The sequence below is a fragment of the Brachyistius frenatus genome, unplaced genomic scaffold (genome assembly GCF_029030835.1).
Source record: "Brachyistius frenatus isolate BFR_SWC_R1_liver_20210118 unplaced genomic scaffold, ASM2903083v1 Contig_6, whole genome shotgun sequence".
Classification (NCBI taxonomy): Eukaryota; Metazoa; Chordata; class Actinopteri; family Embiotocidae; genus Brachyistius; species Brachyistius frenatus.
Genome location: NW_027210605.1, coordinates 6,719,903 through 6,736,339, shown reverse-complemented (window position 1 = coordinate 6,736,339; position 16,437 = coordinate 6,719,903). Strand labels below are relative to the sequence as shown.

At 41.1% G+C, this 16,437-nt stretch overlaps 1 protein-coding gene across 7 annotated transcripts in view; it reads left to right on the top strand.

The window, feature by feature from the left end:
* scn8aa (sodium channel, voltage gated, type VIII, alpha subunit a) overlaps positions 1-16,437 on the top strand; it is a 45,439-nt gene that overhangs the window by 4,153 nt on the left and 24,849 nt on the right. For 3 of the 7 annotated variants that reach the window (XM_069688877.1, XM_069688876.1, XM_069688878.1), the window contains exons 3-12: positions 3,867-3,985; positions 6,181-6,270; positions 7,176-7,304; positions 8,169-8,260; positions 11,909-12,130; positions 12,404-12,467; positions 12,638-12,779; positions 14,397-14,603; positions 14,696-14,977; positions 16,103-16,417. In XM_069688877.1, the coding sequence (XP_069544978.1) occupies positions 3,867-3,985; positions 6,181-6,270; positions 7,176-7,304; positions 8,169-8,260; positions 11,909-12,130; positions 12,404-12,467; positions 12,638-12,779; positions 14,397-14,603; positions 14,696-14,977; positions 16,103-16,417 (1,662 nt within the window). Of the gene's footprint in view, positions 1-1,036; positions 1,055-3,866; positions 3,986-6,180; positions 6,271-7,175; positions 7,305-7,871; positions 7,964-8,168; positions 8,261-11,908; positions 12,131-12,403; positions 12,468-12,637; positions 12,780-14,396; positions 14,604-14,695; positions 14,978-16,102; positions 16,418-16,437 lie in introns of those variants that run through there. The other 4 variants (XM_069688883.1, XM_069688880.1, XM_069688881.1 and 1 more) reach the window with 4 other exon arrangements.

Sequence of the window (16,437 nt, the reverse complement as noted above, 5' to 3'; positions counted from 1 at the left end):
GGCAGGAGAGAAAAGCAGCAGCGGCAGCAGGCCGAGAGGACTCTGCTTCTCTTAGAGGAGACACGTGTGTCTCTTGGGTTTCTGTCATGTCTGACGCTCAGGAGGACGGCCAGGTGACCTTGAGAGTATCTTAATAACATGTGTATCTGTCTACCAAAACTGTTGAAGGAGACTGCATGTGTTTCACATGACTGTTTCTTGTTCTTGTTGTACCAATCAGTTCCTGAATAGAAATGATTACATTTGTAGAAACCATTACTTATAGATATTGGAAGAGGGTGAAATGAGGGTTTAGAACAGTTCAAAACTCCCCTCAAATTTGCAGCCATTTTGAAAACATCTGATTTAAAAATGTACTGAAGTGCTCCTGTATTCTGAGAGAGTTATACTATGTGAATGTTTTTTATTATGTATGTAAAAATGAAAGAATAATTCTTTATCCTGGAATGCCATTGCTTTCCCCAAGCATTGATCGAGATGCAAAGCGTACGGTGGTGGTTTGAATGCTGGTATGTTTACAACAGGACTGAGCTGCGAGGCTAAAATCTTCTACCATGGTAACGTCGTTTGTTGTCTATTTTTAACAAAGAATTATGTAACAAAATTGGCATTTTTTTTTCAAAATGGTCTCCTCCAATCACATATGCATTCAAATGCTGATGCACCTATAACAACAAGGTTGTAAAACTCTTGCAGTCCACACAGAGTCCCTTCAAATATAGCCAGGCCTACCTGAAAAATAAATTTGAGTCACCATCATTAGCTGAGCAGATTTGTTTAGATATTGTGCGTGCGTTTCTGTGTGTTTAGGTGCACATTATCTGTCTCTGCGTTCCTATCCGTCTGTCTTTGTCTTCTACCTCACTGTCTTTACACAGTGCACACTGACTGTTATGTAACGCGCCAGTCCAGTGCACAAGTTGAAGACACAATTTAGATGACACTTAGCAAACATGTCCAGAGATACAAAGGATTGTTGACGTTCACTCACTAACACACAGCTCACTTGTCTTTTTTCCACATGTTCCATGCGTTGCTGTCAGAGATTCATCATGTGAGTCGTGCAAGCTTCTTTGTTCTTTTTGGGTTTTGCTTCTTGTCTCTGCTCCTGCCTTCACCAGCAGTCCTCTCAGTTCTCGGCCGTAGGCAAATCTAATTATGGCCCTCAATCTAGTCTCGTTCTAATGCCAAAGGGAACTGATGCTGCTTTGGATCTGGCAGCTCGAGGGGCTGTGTCATCAGATTAGGTGGTGACCTTGATGGAAGAGCATTGCTCTGTATGTCTTTGTCACTGAGAGGTGGCAGGTCGGTTCTGGATGTGTTCCTTGCAGGAAGGAGGGGGAAAGGTGTGGAGTAATGTGAAGGAAGGCTATTCATCTTCCTCGTGACAAATCTTCATTTGTGGCTGTTTTAGATCGTGTCATAGCTGAAACAGAGGGCTGGCAGGCTGGCTGGGTGATGAAGCGGCATCCAACCCTCCCTGCCTAGCTGGTGGCCAGAGCAGTGCTGTCGCCACGCCGAGTCGAACCGCGCCAGGTTGAGCTCGACGTCACTGTACATGGCCAGAGAAACGCGATTTTTGAGGAGAGGGGAAAGAGAGAATGAAACAAGAGGAAGGGCAGGAGGGAGAGATGGAGTGAGGACATGGATGAAAATGGACGACATGTGCAGGGATGCATGAGCACACCTGCTATCCTTCTTGATGCATGCAGCCAGGATCACTGAAATGTATTTACCTGTGGAAAATTTGAAGGTGTAAAAATGTGTCATTTAAAAAAAAAAAAAATTCTTCTTCTCTAGATGTTTCAAATATTTTCATTTGAAGTCAAATCAGCTCTTTCAAGGAAATAAATGCTCTGTCTTACCACAGCTGTGTATATGTATTAGAGAAAAGGCAGCATCTGCTCGTCTGTCCTCCGCATGGATTTAAGGTGAATATTTACAATGGTATGACCTCAAGCATCACAGATAGCTTGTGACAGACCACGGTGTAAAGTTCATTTAATCTACATGATATGTAGATCACATGGCAAGGAACGTGTCAGCGTACCTCCAGATCATTAGCACATTGAGACAGAATCATACTTTCGCTCACCGAGACAACACAAAAATAATTTTTGGATGTAAAATGGCACTAACGGGGAGAAATCATGGCGAGTAGTATACGAGCAGGTTATCGCCTAGCATGGCGGATGAGCCCGGTGACATTGCCTGGTTAATGACTGTGTGGCTCTCGGGCTGCAGGCACCATAAAGTGCAGTCCATGCACCATTTACCACGAGGGGGTTGAAAGAAGGGTGCTCGTTGAATGGCTGCTGCGGCCCTCATGGATGCAGATGCTGCCGCCCTGCCTGCTGGCTCGAGCTTCTGTGTCGAAGCCACTCTCTCCCCGTCTCCATCTCCCGCCCATCCCCCCTACCCTCCTCTACTCCGTCTTCTGCCCAGCTCCCTCGCTCTGGCTCCCTCCGCCCTGCTTCTCCTCCGCCTGCTGCTGCCACAGTTGCTGCCTGCCTGCCTGCCTGCCTGCCTCACTTGCTCTCCATCTCCCCCCGTTTTCTGCCTTTCCTGCTCTCCTCTTTGCTCGGCTCTGGATTATGAAATTTTCAGTAGCTTTGCAGCAGTTTAGTCATGCGTTACAAAGAAAGACTCCCTACATACAGTATATAGTAGTCGTGTGTGTGTGTGTGTGTGTGTGTGTGTGTGTGTGTGTGTGTGTGTGTGTGTGTGTGTGTGTGTGTGTGTGTGTGTGTGTGTGTGTGTGTGTGTGTGTGTGTGTGTGTGGGGCTGACTATACTGGTTACACATTTTTTTGCTAACGCATGTGTTTTTGCATTAGTTGGTCGTGTGTATGTATCCCGCCTATGTGCGTGATGGTTGTATTTAACAGAAATGTCATGCTACTGGCAACTAGGACATTTCCAAGTGTGTCATTATATCTGACTGTAGTGTTGACTGGGGGATGTTTACAGTATATATGAGAGTATTTACACATCTCGGGAGACGCTGCTGCTGACCTATAATAGTAAAAAGACTAGGATGATCTCATCATGTTCAACTGCGGTGGCTTGAACTGGGTTGTCTCTTGATTTTAGTCAAATTAATGTAGGGGAGGAGGGGGGTCAACTGTGTCTCGGTGTCTGGGCAGAAATGTTCTGAGATGTTTATGTTTTGTTGTCAACAACGTCTCTCACGTGCACCTCATTTCTATTGGAATTGCATAGATTACACAGTCATGTGACATCACCATGAGGCCTGTTACTGTGCTTCGCCCCACCCGTCCTTCCCGCTTCTCCTCCTCACCCTCCCACCTGACTCCACTGTCGGTGGCTCTGCAGGGCTTAATGTAGTGAGGAATGCCTTGTTTAAAGGACGGGGGCCCATATCACTTGTGCAAATGCACAGTTTCATTAAAGTTTCATGCAAATCTCCATGTTTTATGTAAACAATTATGAGCTTATCCACAGAAAGTGGCTTGCCAGCTCCTCTTGGTTTTCGCTCGTTTCCTTCTCCTGAAGCTATCACAGTGGGCGGGACAGCACTGAGAGACTGGGACAACCTACATTAGAAAGATCCTGCCAGCTATTTGCAAATGTGTTTCACTTTGCTTTGTGTGACACTAAATTAACAGCTTACTACTTTATGAGTAAATGCACATTATCTCTTCTATATTGTTTATATATGTATGACTTCTGTATGCTGATATGTATGTATGCGGAGAACATACTCCCAATACGTGAAATAGGATGACATACTAGTTAAATGTCACATTTATATTATTAATGATCTATCTGATTTTTCTTTGTGTGTATGTATTGTTTTCTGGTTGTTAATTGACTCCTCTCTCTCTCTCTCTCTTCTCTCCACAGACATTTATAGTGCTAAATAGGGGGAAGACAATCTTCCGTTTTAGTGCCACACCTGCCTTGTACTTCATAAGTCCTCTTAATCTGGTTAGGCGAATAGCTATTAAAATTTTGATACATTCATATCCTTTGAAATGTCGTCTTAACAGCAGCGACAAAAAGGTTTCCTGTTCACGTGTATTATGAATGATGATATGTTCTGTCTTTCTGCTCACACTGCTATTGATGTTAGAGTCAGAAGATGTCTTTACATGGAGGAGCTTACAGGACACCATGCAGTAGCCATTTTATCACTGAAGGGACATGCTAGCACAAATGATGAGTCATCCTTAACAGTAAACCAAGATAGACCTCCAAAGTAAGCCCTTAATCTGTGCCATCCATTTTAGTAGCCAGACTGAGCAGCAGAAGGTTGTACCCCTCTTTATTTAGAGAGCTGTCAAAGACTCAAGATTTGAAAGGAAATTGTTTTGAGGTAACAAATTGCAGCAGATCAAAGCTACATTTACACAGTTTTGGTCGAAACTGCCAGTTTATTGACCTTATGGTGAAAATGACCGTGCAACTGATCCCTGACTGATTTAGGAATAGATCCATCAGCCGTCCACTGGCAACAGTTATGACATATATGCAACATATTTTGCAAGTGAAAGGTAAGTAACACCATGATGTTCACCGAGTAGGGGGAAGCTATAACTTACGTGAGTAAAATTTTGAGTTTCATCATTTGACCATCATCAACACCTGAGTTACACATGTTTTTCTAAACGCTGGTCCGTACGCATGCCCATTTCGCCATGGACATGAGCAGAAAAGCGCACATCAAAATTTGTTTCAAAGTTAAGAGACCCTTGAAATTCTTCAGAAGGCCTGAAGCAATGAAGCAATGAACCTGGAGAGGTGTCCTCGTTTAAAGAGGGGCAAAACATCATGGTCCTAAACCAAAAAAGGCGCATCAGGTCAGGAGCCCAACTTGCTGGGTTTTCATTGACATTTGTGGGGTTGTGCACTGTGAATTCGTCCTCCAGGGTCAGACTGTCAACGCCGAGCTTTACAGAGACATTCTGAGGCGTGGGAGGGAAACACTTGGTGCAAACAGCTTGAAGTGTGGTTCGATGGCACTTGGGTGCTCCAAAATGAAAACGCTCCTACTTAGCACGTTGAGAACAGTAACCCCCCACCCCCCCTGCTCACCAGATTCTGCTCCCTGTGACGTCTTTCTGCTCTCCAAAAGTTTGACATAAACTTTGAAGCTCGCTCTCTGGTCAAGTTTGCAGGTGCAAATTGCCATCCACCCAGACCAGTGCTCACAAAAAGGTTTGTAACTCAGGTGCTGATGTTGATTTATGGAAGAAACTCTGAATTCGTGCTCTTGAAGGCTTTAGCTTCAATGTGCCCCTTGTGTGTCATGGTGCTGCTTATTCTTCTGCAACAGGAGCAGTCTCTGAACTTTTTGATAGACTCTTGTTCTATCAAAACTGTTGGTGTAGCCAGCAGTTATGTGGATAATGGATATCCAATACTTACTCTTCAGTTTGACGGTCGTTGTTAAGATTCTTATCAGCAACTTAAGACATGGGAATGGATTTGGAGTTGAGGGACCACGTCTATGACTTTTTATCGAATAGATCATCTCTATTGGTGTAGAAATTACACCAAAATCTTCAAAAGTATCAAACATTTGTGAATTAAATCAAAGCAACCTTTTTGGTTTTAATCATTTTTTTGAAAAACAAAGAGACTATAAAAACATTTTCATGCAGAACCCTCAGAAAATTAACTATCCAATTTCTGAAGTAGAATAAAACAAAAATGCAATAACATAAATAGTATCTTAGTAGCATATTTTCTTCCTCCACCTTCCACCAAATAGGCATTTGTTGGTAGTGTACAATGTAGGCTTTTCCTCCTTTGTGATTGTTGTGCATTGTTGATACAGAAATACTGGCCAACAAAAAGTAAAACTTATTACTGACCCCTGGCTACTTTCAAAGCTAATATTGAGCTTTTCCTAGTGTCCTCTGAGTGTAGCCCTCTCTGCACTGAAAGATTTGCAGCTTTAAAGTGTGCTATTGTTTTGGTTGGTTTCCACTAAATATATACCATGTAAATATTTCATGGGTAAAATAATGGCCTTTGTGGTGGTGGGCACACATAACCACCTTGTGTTAAGTGCTTTGACTAGGACCATAGAAATCACATTAGTGTAGCTACTCTTGAGGGTTTTTTTTTATTACTGTGTTTAGAAATTTCTGTGAGGTTTGATTATTTATGTGATTGCGTCTATGTTCCATATTTTCCTTAACCTGCTCCTCACTCTTTTCAGCATGATCATTATGTGTACTATTTTGACCAACTGTATATTCATGACCTTCAGTGATCCTCCCGAGTGGTCAAAACAAGTAGAGTAAGTACACATGAAAAATACTCAGTCAATATTATAAATACATGCTACAATTTTTTTGCATCTTTAACACCACTACTTTTGAGTCACAGAATTTTTTTTTTTTTTTAATTATTATTATTATTTGAATATTTGAAAAACTCACTTAAAATAGTTATAGCTGTTTTTCAAAACAATTCCCAAATCCTTAAAGATTGATTGATCGGTCCAACACTTTATTTTAGTATTAAATCTCTTAATGAGTACTGTGGATTGCATTTAGATTTATTTCAAAAATTATTGTCAGGATGAATTGCAATAGCATTAGTCATCAGTTAGAGTGCCATCATCAAGTCAAAAAATTTTTTTTTATCAAGCTTTATTTCATGAATAAACACCTTCATATCTGATGGCCTTCCCATCAACTGTCCTGTATAATGTGTTTGGTGCCAATTAGCAAATGGGAGCATGCTAAAGCACTGAACTTAGATCGTGTACATGGTAAAGCGAACCTGCTAACATTAGCGGCCTGTTAGCATTGCCATTGTCAGAATGTTGGCATGCTGACTGCATTTATCTAAAAAAAACAGCTGGGCCCACCGTTAGCTGCTGGCTCTCTATCGTACTCAAAGATCGCCTTGTATTTTTGTCCTTTTTTCCCAGAGACTTGTGTACTCAAGTTGTGGCTCAAATGTAATGGTGTAATAGCAGTTCTTAGTTTCTGGAAATTACATGTTAGCTTATTTAAAAACAGTATACTGTTTAACACACTTTTATCAGATTTTATAATTCTAAATTTATCTGGTGCCCTACACTAACTTTGTCATTTCCTGGGTGTTTTATCAGCTAACGAGGGTGCAGACACTTAGAGTTGAGCGAGCATTGATCCAGCACGGTGAACTGATTCTGTCAACACTTTTGTCTTTCAGGTACACATTCACAGGAATTTATACATTTGAGTCTCTTGTAAAAATCACTGCACGAGGATTCTGTATAGACGGGTTTACATTCCTAAGAGATCCATGGAACTGGCTGGATTTCATGGTCATTTCGATGGCGTAAGTATTTTTCTTGTGATCAAACTGTCGGTTAAATGAAATATTGCAAAAAATACTACGATATTGTTACGAAGGATGGATTAACAAAACAATGTTTTAGTGATAATCTTTCTCTCTTTCTTACTTATTTCTTTCTCTCTGTCTGATAACCCATCTTGCGTGTTTCCTCCATTGATCTGAGACTTCTCTGGTCTTTCTCTTTGGGAATTGAAGGTCTTCATCTGACACTCTGCGGCCTCCCTGACAACGCCCACACCTCAGTCCCATTCATCTGATTTATCTTCCTCTTGTCATCTAACTCTCCTTCTCATTTACCTTTTTTCTCTCAAATCTTCCGGAGTCTGCAACATTCAATTTAAGGCCCGTTATTTCTCCCGTCGACTATAAGTCATCCAGTAGTTTATACCACAGATTTACCTGCCTCCATAAGATCAAATACATACCCCAAAATACAACATTTCATCGTCTGTAGCGCGGTCACAAAGCCCATCTGTGTGTGAATTAATCTTTTCACCTCATATTTGCATGTAAATAACAAGCTGTTGTAACTGTGGTTTGATCCTCCAGGTATATAACAGAGTTTGTAAACCTAGGCAATGTCTCAGCTCTGCGCACGTTCAGGGTGTTGAGGGCTTTGAAAACTATTTCTGTAATTCCAGGTAAGACAGGATGGGGCAGGGGACGGTGGGGCGGGGTCGGTGTTAGGTGTGTGTGTCTTTCTTTCCTTTTACCTTCCACCCTTCTCCTCAGTGGACAGGCTCTGTGAGTGGCGTCGTTTCCTCCTGGTTCGGTGGTGTTGTGCTCTTGGCGTGTGTGGTTTTTGTCATCGTGTTTGTTCTGTGTGTGATCCTTCCCCTATTTCAGATATATAACAGAGTTTGTGGACCTGGGCAATGTATCTGCGCTGAGAACATTCAGAGTTCTCCGAGCATTGAAAACTATCTCTGTCATTCCAGGTGAGACTCAGTTTAAACACTAAGGCTGATCCTCTCACCCTTTCTTTTCTACTCACTATTATTATGATTACAATTATGATTTAAGCAACAACAAAAGAATTGGAGACAACCATTTTTTGATTTATTTTTTTCTCCAAAATTATCAAAAATGGTACTAATACATTTTTGATAGGCTTTGCAGTCTCCTCTAGGGCCGTCCATAGTGTCTTCACTCTCTTCTGCCCCAGTAGGACTCTCATTATAAGGCAGCTGTGTTTCTCTTAAGAAATAGCTTTAATGCACTCCTTTGACTAGCTTTCAGAATAAGCAAATGCCCTTCTCTAAAGCAGACATTTAGTGATAGAATATCTTCATCTTAAGGACAAAAATCAGGTGATTAGATATGGTATTTAATAAATAAATGTAGATTAGAAATTCTCAAATTTGACATCAATTCTCATAACTGTTCTATTACAAAAGGAATGTGTTTTGTTGCACATTTATAACAAGTGATTGAATTGGAAAGAGAAGATTCCCCTTATTTGGATCCAAAACAAACCTGGTTTATGCTGTATGATATGAGAAAAGGCAAAGCTCTCTATCCCACAGAATACACCGATTATTTATGTATGAAGACTGCCAAGCCTAGTTTGTGAACATATCTCTTATGCTGCATGATGCTTTTTGGTCACTTGCTTTTATAATATTAGCCTAACAAGAGCTTGGCTGACAAATGGCATTGAAAGTTTGATTTGCCCTCTTTTGTTTTTTAGTTTGATTATTGATTTTTCTTTCTCTGTTTTTACAACCTACTTGAATGATATACCACACAGAAAAATAAATGATGTGTTAACATTATACGGGTTGGGGACGCAGATGGGATGGTTGAATGACCTATTGACCTCTTTTTAAGTGACACTGACCGCACATCTATCCATCAATTGACAGACAAATGTTTGATGAACAGTTGTTTTATTTATGATGGAAGGTGTTTTTTTTTTTTTTTTTTAAAGGACACATTCATTGTGAAATCTGAAAAATGGAAGTTCATGTCCAGTGCAAACAAAAAGGAATTTTACTTATATATAGTGCAGTTATAGCAAAAGTTTGACATTTTGGGAAATATGCTTGTTTGTTTTTTTGGCACACAATTAGATGAAAAAAAATTGATGCCTTCCTTGCCTTGGATCACAATGTGGCCTGAACAGATTAGAGTTCAATGCTTCCCGAGTGTGTTTCCACCTCTACTTTTGCTGGCCACTTGTGGTCAGATCACGGCCAGGTCACATATGTCCAGATTGAAGGAGCCAAATGGAAACAGCCTCAATGCCACTGCTAGCAACTAGCAGTGGCTAGCTTAGCTTAAAGACTGCAAACAACTAATCTGGCTCTGTCCAGTCCAGCACCTTGAAAGCTCACTAATTAACACTTTATTTGCTCAGTTTAATCTGTACAAAAATCCAATTGTCAAAACAAAAACTATGGGGGACTGGGGGGGGGGGGGGGCTATGTGCTGTACTATCACTTTACAAGCAAGAAATAATGTTAAGTTGTCAGCTGTAGAAATACTGATAGGCAAGTTTTGTTACCTTCAGACAGAGCCTGGCTAACTATTTCCCTTTGTTTCCAGTCTTTATGCTAAGCTAAGATAACTGGCTGCTGGCTATAGCCAGTGTCGTGGGGTAAGTTGTTACATGTAATTAAATTACAAAAAACATGTAATTGTAATCACTTACAGTAACTGAGAAAACAAATGTAAATGAATTACAGTTACTTTAACACAACATCTACTCTGTTGCTTTGCATCCTTTGCTGTGCAGGATTGTCTTCTGTCTACATCTAGACAGACTGAATTTGTTTGGCAGTATGGGCTCAAATTCTGAGTGTTGTTTGGCAGTTTGCCATGTTGTCGGATAATAAAATTTAAACGAGTCATTTAGGTACCTGTGTCTAAAAACTGAACAGTACCCAGGCCTGTTTATAGTTATCAGCATGGGGTGGGCCTGAATGTAGACTTGGTTTGAGGTTCTGGTGACATTCTTCCTTTACTGCAGTCAGTTGTGATCTATATATTTGGGACCTGCTTTTGTAAATGTGTTTTAAAATCAAAACATGCAGACCATACTTCAAGTTATACTGAAGAGCTTTCAATACAAGTTTGAAAATAATCAGTGTCTAGTACTGTTGTGAAGTTTACACTCACTGCTTAATTAAAATATGTTTTTAGGATTTTTTTTTTTTATTTTATTGCCCAGTTTAAAACATTTGTTAGAAAAGTAATCAAAAAGTAATTACATTTAATAATTGAGACTACTTTGATAAGGTAATTAAGATAGTTACTTAACTTATTATATTTTAGCAGTTTAACTAGTAATCTGTAACCTATCACATTTCATCTAACACTCCCAACACAAATGAATAACTGTATTTCCCAAAATACAAAACTATTTTTTTATGAATCCGGCAGTGAAAAGAAGAAAATGTCATTACATCCTCGATTCGTTTAATGTACAGTGGAGGGCGTAATTCCTGGGGAGCATATAGGTCTATTTAGTACCTGACTACAGTCAATATTCTGTTGATTAATTTCTCCATGGGATCTTCTCATGTACTTATTTAGATTTAAACAAGAATAACTCTTGTTTTAATTGACAAAGCTAATAGAGCTTTTACCAAAACTGTCCAAATGCCTAAATTTAGAGTATTTTATAAGATATTGCATGTACAGCTGGCAAAACACTGTACCTGTAAAGGCTGAACAGAAAATGGGGGTGCAGGTCATCCTGCTTCCATGTTTGAGTTCCTCGGGGACCCATGTGAACGCTGCCAGAGGATGCCTGTTCGGAAGGTAAAGCCATTTTGTCTTTAGTGAAACTGTGGACGAGACAGACTGCAGGGTCACGGTATGGGGAGTCAGTGCTTTCCTAATGACACCTTATACAAGACAGTTCAAGAAAGTGCCCACACTGGCGCTGGCATTGAATTGCTCCTGTTCAGCCTTGGAGTTTAAATAACCTGCATGTGGTTTCCAGCCCCCCTGCCTGTGCCTCTGTCCCGCTCATGGCCCCTCGTTGTGCTGCTGTGCTCTCTTCCTTATGGATTTTCTCTCACTTTTCTACAGTCTTCCCCCTCTTTTTCACTCCATCCATCTTTGGCAGTGAAAAGGCAAATTTCTCCCAATAAAAAGCCACTCATTTTGATTTGATTTAAAATGATTTCTCTCTGGATGAATCTAAAGAGAGTGGGAAGGCTCCTAAATATTTCCTGTTTGTTGTTTCTACAGATGTAATGTTTGTAATATGTCAGTTTTGTCCAAAATGTATTACTACCTAGATCTAAAATTGACACATTTTTTAAAATTGTACTTTTTACTTAAAAGTTCTCCCTTTTGTTCAGACATTGAAGGTACTACAATATCACAAATTAAGATTTAGGTGTATAAGTACATTGATAATTGACTAATTTACAGAAAAATACAATTGTTTAAATATTTAATTAAATTCAATATAATGAATGTTGCTTTGCCCAGATTTTTAATAAAATCATATATTTCTCAGTTATAGAATTAAAAGATAATTTTTAGACACTCCAGAAATGAATACATGAGCCATCAGCAGCTCCTGCATCTTCTGTGTCGTTTGTGTATGTGTGTGTGTGGCTGCCCTTCAGGCCTGAAGACCATTGTGGGCGCCTTGATCCAGTCTGTGAAGAAGCTCTCGGATGTGATGATCCTCACCGTCTTCTGCTTGAGCGTCTTTGCCCTCATTGGCCTCCAGCTCTTCATGGGCAACCTGCGCCACAAGTGTGTGTTCTGGCCAATAAACACCACCGAGACCTACCTGGCCAACGGCAGCAAGGGCTTTGACTGGGACGAGTACATCATGAACGACAGTAAGTAAAGGCGAGGCGTCGCCAACGGTGACCTGGCAGCGATCTAGGAGTATGAGTCAGTCCATATGCTGGAATAAGAAAACAATATGGCACTTTGGCACTGGCTAGACAAAAGGAACGGGTTTGATATGACCTGCGCTGAGTTTAAAATGAATAAGCAAATGGAAGTCAGAAATTAGTCCGAATGGATTTACAGACCATAGCAATAATCAAATATAGCTGTGACCAAATGTGAGCCAAATGACTCATTTTGGGCGTTTGTTTTGTCTTCAGCCAATTTCTACTTCCTGCCTGGCCAGCTGGATGCTCTGCTCTGTGGGAACAGCTCCGACTCTGGGTGAGTTCTCTGCCCTCCTCCAAATGCTACTGATCCTACCAAGACCTGCTGTGGCTCTTCTATCTGCCTGTAGTCAGATTACATTATAAGTAAATACTGCTGAGTCATTTTCGGGCTGTATGCCCTGTTCTCTCTCTCGCTCTCTCCCTCTTTTTCTCTTCACCCCTCAGCCGCTGCCCGGAGGGCTACACATGCATGAAAGCTGGGAGGAATCCAAACTACGGCTACACCAGCTTTGACAGCTTCGGCTGGGCCTTCCTGGCTCTCTTCCGACTCATGACGCAGGACTTCTGGGAGAACCTTTACATGCTGGTAAAGCAGATGTGTCAACAAGTTCAGCCTGTTTCATACAACACACATCAGTCCTTAAATACCTTTGCATATATAAAAAGAAGTGCATAGTGGGCTGAAATAATTTGTTGTTAATTGTCTAGCAATATAAAATAATAATAGTAAGTAATTATTTAGCAAGAAATTCCCTGAAACGACTATCAAATGGCTTTATTTAGCTTTTAAATGTGAGGATTTGCAATGCCTATCTAATTTATATTACTGTAAATTATAATATATTATAATACTCAGGCTTTGGACTGTATTTCTAATTAAAAATAATTGAAGATGTCATTTTGAGGTCTTTGTGATGGTTTTCATTATTTTGTGTCATTTTAGAGACTAAATGATTTATTAATACCTCAAAAACAAACTTGATAGATTAATCACTATTGAATATTTTAGACCTGTTGCATAGTCCAAGGTGTAACATTTTTAAATTACAAGGAAATGATCTGATATCGTAATCTGTTATAGTTGTAGAATAAATGCCAAATCAAGTACATTAAAGTGTCAGATTTGCTGTGAGTCTTTGCAGAAGAGATGCTCAAACTATATTTTTTTCAAAATGGGCTGTACTCAGTTGGCAACCATTTGTTTATATGATACAACACCAATTCCCTTGTGTGCATGTTGTCATGCACACAGTATTTGGAGACTGTAACTCCACCTCTCACACAGAAAATGGTGGATAATTCTGCTTCTAGCTCCTGCACACCTCCATGTTTTTCTATTTCCCCCTGTTTGACTTGGCTCATCTGGCTAGTGGGGCCTCGCCCTTCCTGTCTATCTGTTAGAAGCTGCTCCGAAATGGTGAAGACACTCCTGCCTCCACATACAGAGGCCGAGTGGAAGGAAGGAAGCATGAAATATTAACAGTTCAGGATTACAGTATGGACAATGAGAGAGAGGAGATCTGATGGGAGCATCCCAGCAAATATTTCTATTTTTGCTCCCATCTTTGAAATTCAGCCTCCAACTGCAGGCTCTCGCTGCTATTGTATTCTGTAGATTTAGAATAATTGTTACGCAGATGTGTTTACATTTGGTGTTTAATGTTCAGATGTTCAGAACTGAAATGCAGACCAAATGGCATCCTGCTCATCATGCTTCTTCCCCCCTAAATACTGAGCATTTTTACATACTGGTGGCCTATTTCCATACACATGAGGTCTGGCGATCTGTTGTACTAAAAGACAGTGTTTTGCCGTCATAATCAGTTTGTGATGCTCTTGTTTGAAATGTTGTGTTGCATACATTTCAAATAAATGTCAAATGCATTCATAATAGATGTGTGAGGGAATTTACATTTACATCCAAGGTGGTCCTCTTTTTGTTGCTCTGCCCTGTGAAGACCAAAGGAGGCTGATGAGTGGGAACCTCTGACTTTTGACTTCTGTTTTGACTTTTTACACCCTCAGGCCAGTCTGCCCGTTCTGTTTTTGCCAATAACAGTTGACTCTGTTTATTTCTGATGAGTCATTGTGAGAGATGAACAGTAAGGTCGACACTTGGCTTGATTCGAGGGTTGAGGTCATGTATCAGAAGTCATGAGTGTCTCCTTTGTTTCCTCTCTTTCCCACCTGTGCTTATTGACAGACCCTAAGGGCTGCAGGAAAGACCTACATGATCTTCTTTGTCTTGGTGATCTTTGTGGGCTCATTCTACTTGGTGAATCTGATCCTGGCTGTAGTAGCCATGGCCTATGAGGAGCAGAACCAGGCCACCATGGAAGAGGCCCTGCGGAAGGAGGAAGAATTCAAGGCCATGTTGGATCAGCTCAAGAGACAGCAGGAAGATGCCCAGGTCTGTTCTCTTGCAAGATGGAGGCCAAAATGATTCTTGAATCATGCTGTATTATTGTTCTGACTTTATTTTATGTGCTTGTTTCTTGGTAGACTGCTGCCATGGCAACCTCTGCAGGCACAGTGTCAGAGGATGCGGTAGAGGACGATGGAGGGGGGCGTCTGTCTTGCAGTTCCTCTGAGATGTCGAAGCTTAGCTCCAAGAGTGCCAAAGAGCGGCGCAACCGTAAGAAGAAGTGGCGGCAGAAAGAGCAGGAGAAGGAGAAAGGTGACAGTGAAAAGTTTGTCAAGTCCGAGTCGGATGATGGCAGCAAAAGAAGCCGCTTCCGTTTCCCTGACAACCGCCTGGGTCGAAAGTCTTCCATTATGAACCAGGTGAGGAAAAAAAAAAATCCCATTTCAGCATTATTCTTTCTTTTTTCTAAATACAACATAATTAAAACACCAGAAGATATTTTTCTAGTTGTATATACAGCCGGTTTGAGACATGGTGAACAGGACTTGCAGCTTAAAAACTGGAAAATTAGATTTGATAAACTGCAAGGTGTGGGCATGAGCTTGAGTAACAGGGACAATATAAGCTGATTTTGAGTTTGTCATTGTAAATTTTGAATGCTTTGCGCTCCACACACACGTTTGGGTGTCAGGAGACATCCCGCAGACATTTATTTTCAAAACCTTAACATATAAAAGTGAAGTTATCTACATGGTCTGTAATAAGTCTGAAGTGAAACTGCATGAGGTGATAATTACTCACGTCGCACAAAAAGAGACCCAACAAAACTAACAACTTATAAAACGAATTACTGAGCCACAGAATTAGAATAGAGATGCTTTTATCTCTATGAATCGAATATAGATGTCAGTGAATTATGGTGCTGCAGGAATGGTGCTCTTTTCTACTTTTTGTCCTGTTGGATGGGAAATATTTCAAATTCAGAATGTACAGTGTGCTGTTGCACAAGCTGACATGCAGAGGAGCATATAGTGGCCAGAGATAAAGAAGCACATGTCCACGTCCTGAATTATTCACAGTGATTACATGAATCTTTCAGAGGGAGAAATCCTGCAGCTTTGTTTAAGCCTCACTTGGGTTCCTCTGACTCTTATATTGTGCTTATAGTGTATAGTCACCAAACAAAGTAATAAGGCACATGTAACTCTTTCATAGCAATTGTGAAAAAACTGGGATTTGAGCCAGTGATTTTACTTTGTGTGACGCTATAATATTACTCGGATCAATATGTGAGCTCCACGTTGTTTCAGCGGCATGTATCTCTGTCGTGTGTGCATGTGTGTGACCTTGACAGTGTAGGCTATCACTGACCTAATTATGTATTTCCCCGTTTTTTTTCATCCTGACCTCCCGAACTGATGACAAACAGCATAAAAATGATGGCGCAATCAATTGTAATTCAGAAACACCCTGAGCTACATCAGTCACACAAATGTCTCCTCTCCTCTCCTCTCCTGATCCTTCTTCTACCTCCTCCCCTCCAGTCCCTCCTGAGCATACCTGGCTCGCCCTTCCTCTCCCGCCACAACAGCAAGAGCAGCATCTTCAGTTTTAAGGTCCGCGGCAAGGACGTGGGGTCGGAGAACGAATTCGCCGATGACGAGCACAGCACGGTCGAGGAGTGCGAGGAGCGTCGGGGCTCCCTGTTCAGCCCCTACCGACGGAGCAGCTACAGCGGCTACCACGGAAAGAGGAACAGCACGGTGGATTGCAACGGCGTGGTGTCCCTCATCGGCCCTGGGCCTGGTGGACGCCTTCTGCCTGAGGTGAAAATAGATAAGGCAGCTACTGACGACAGTGTAAGGAAGTCAATGAGTAG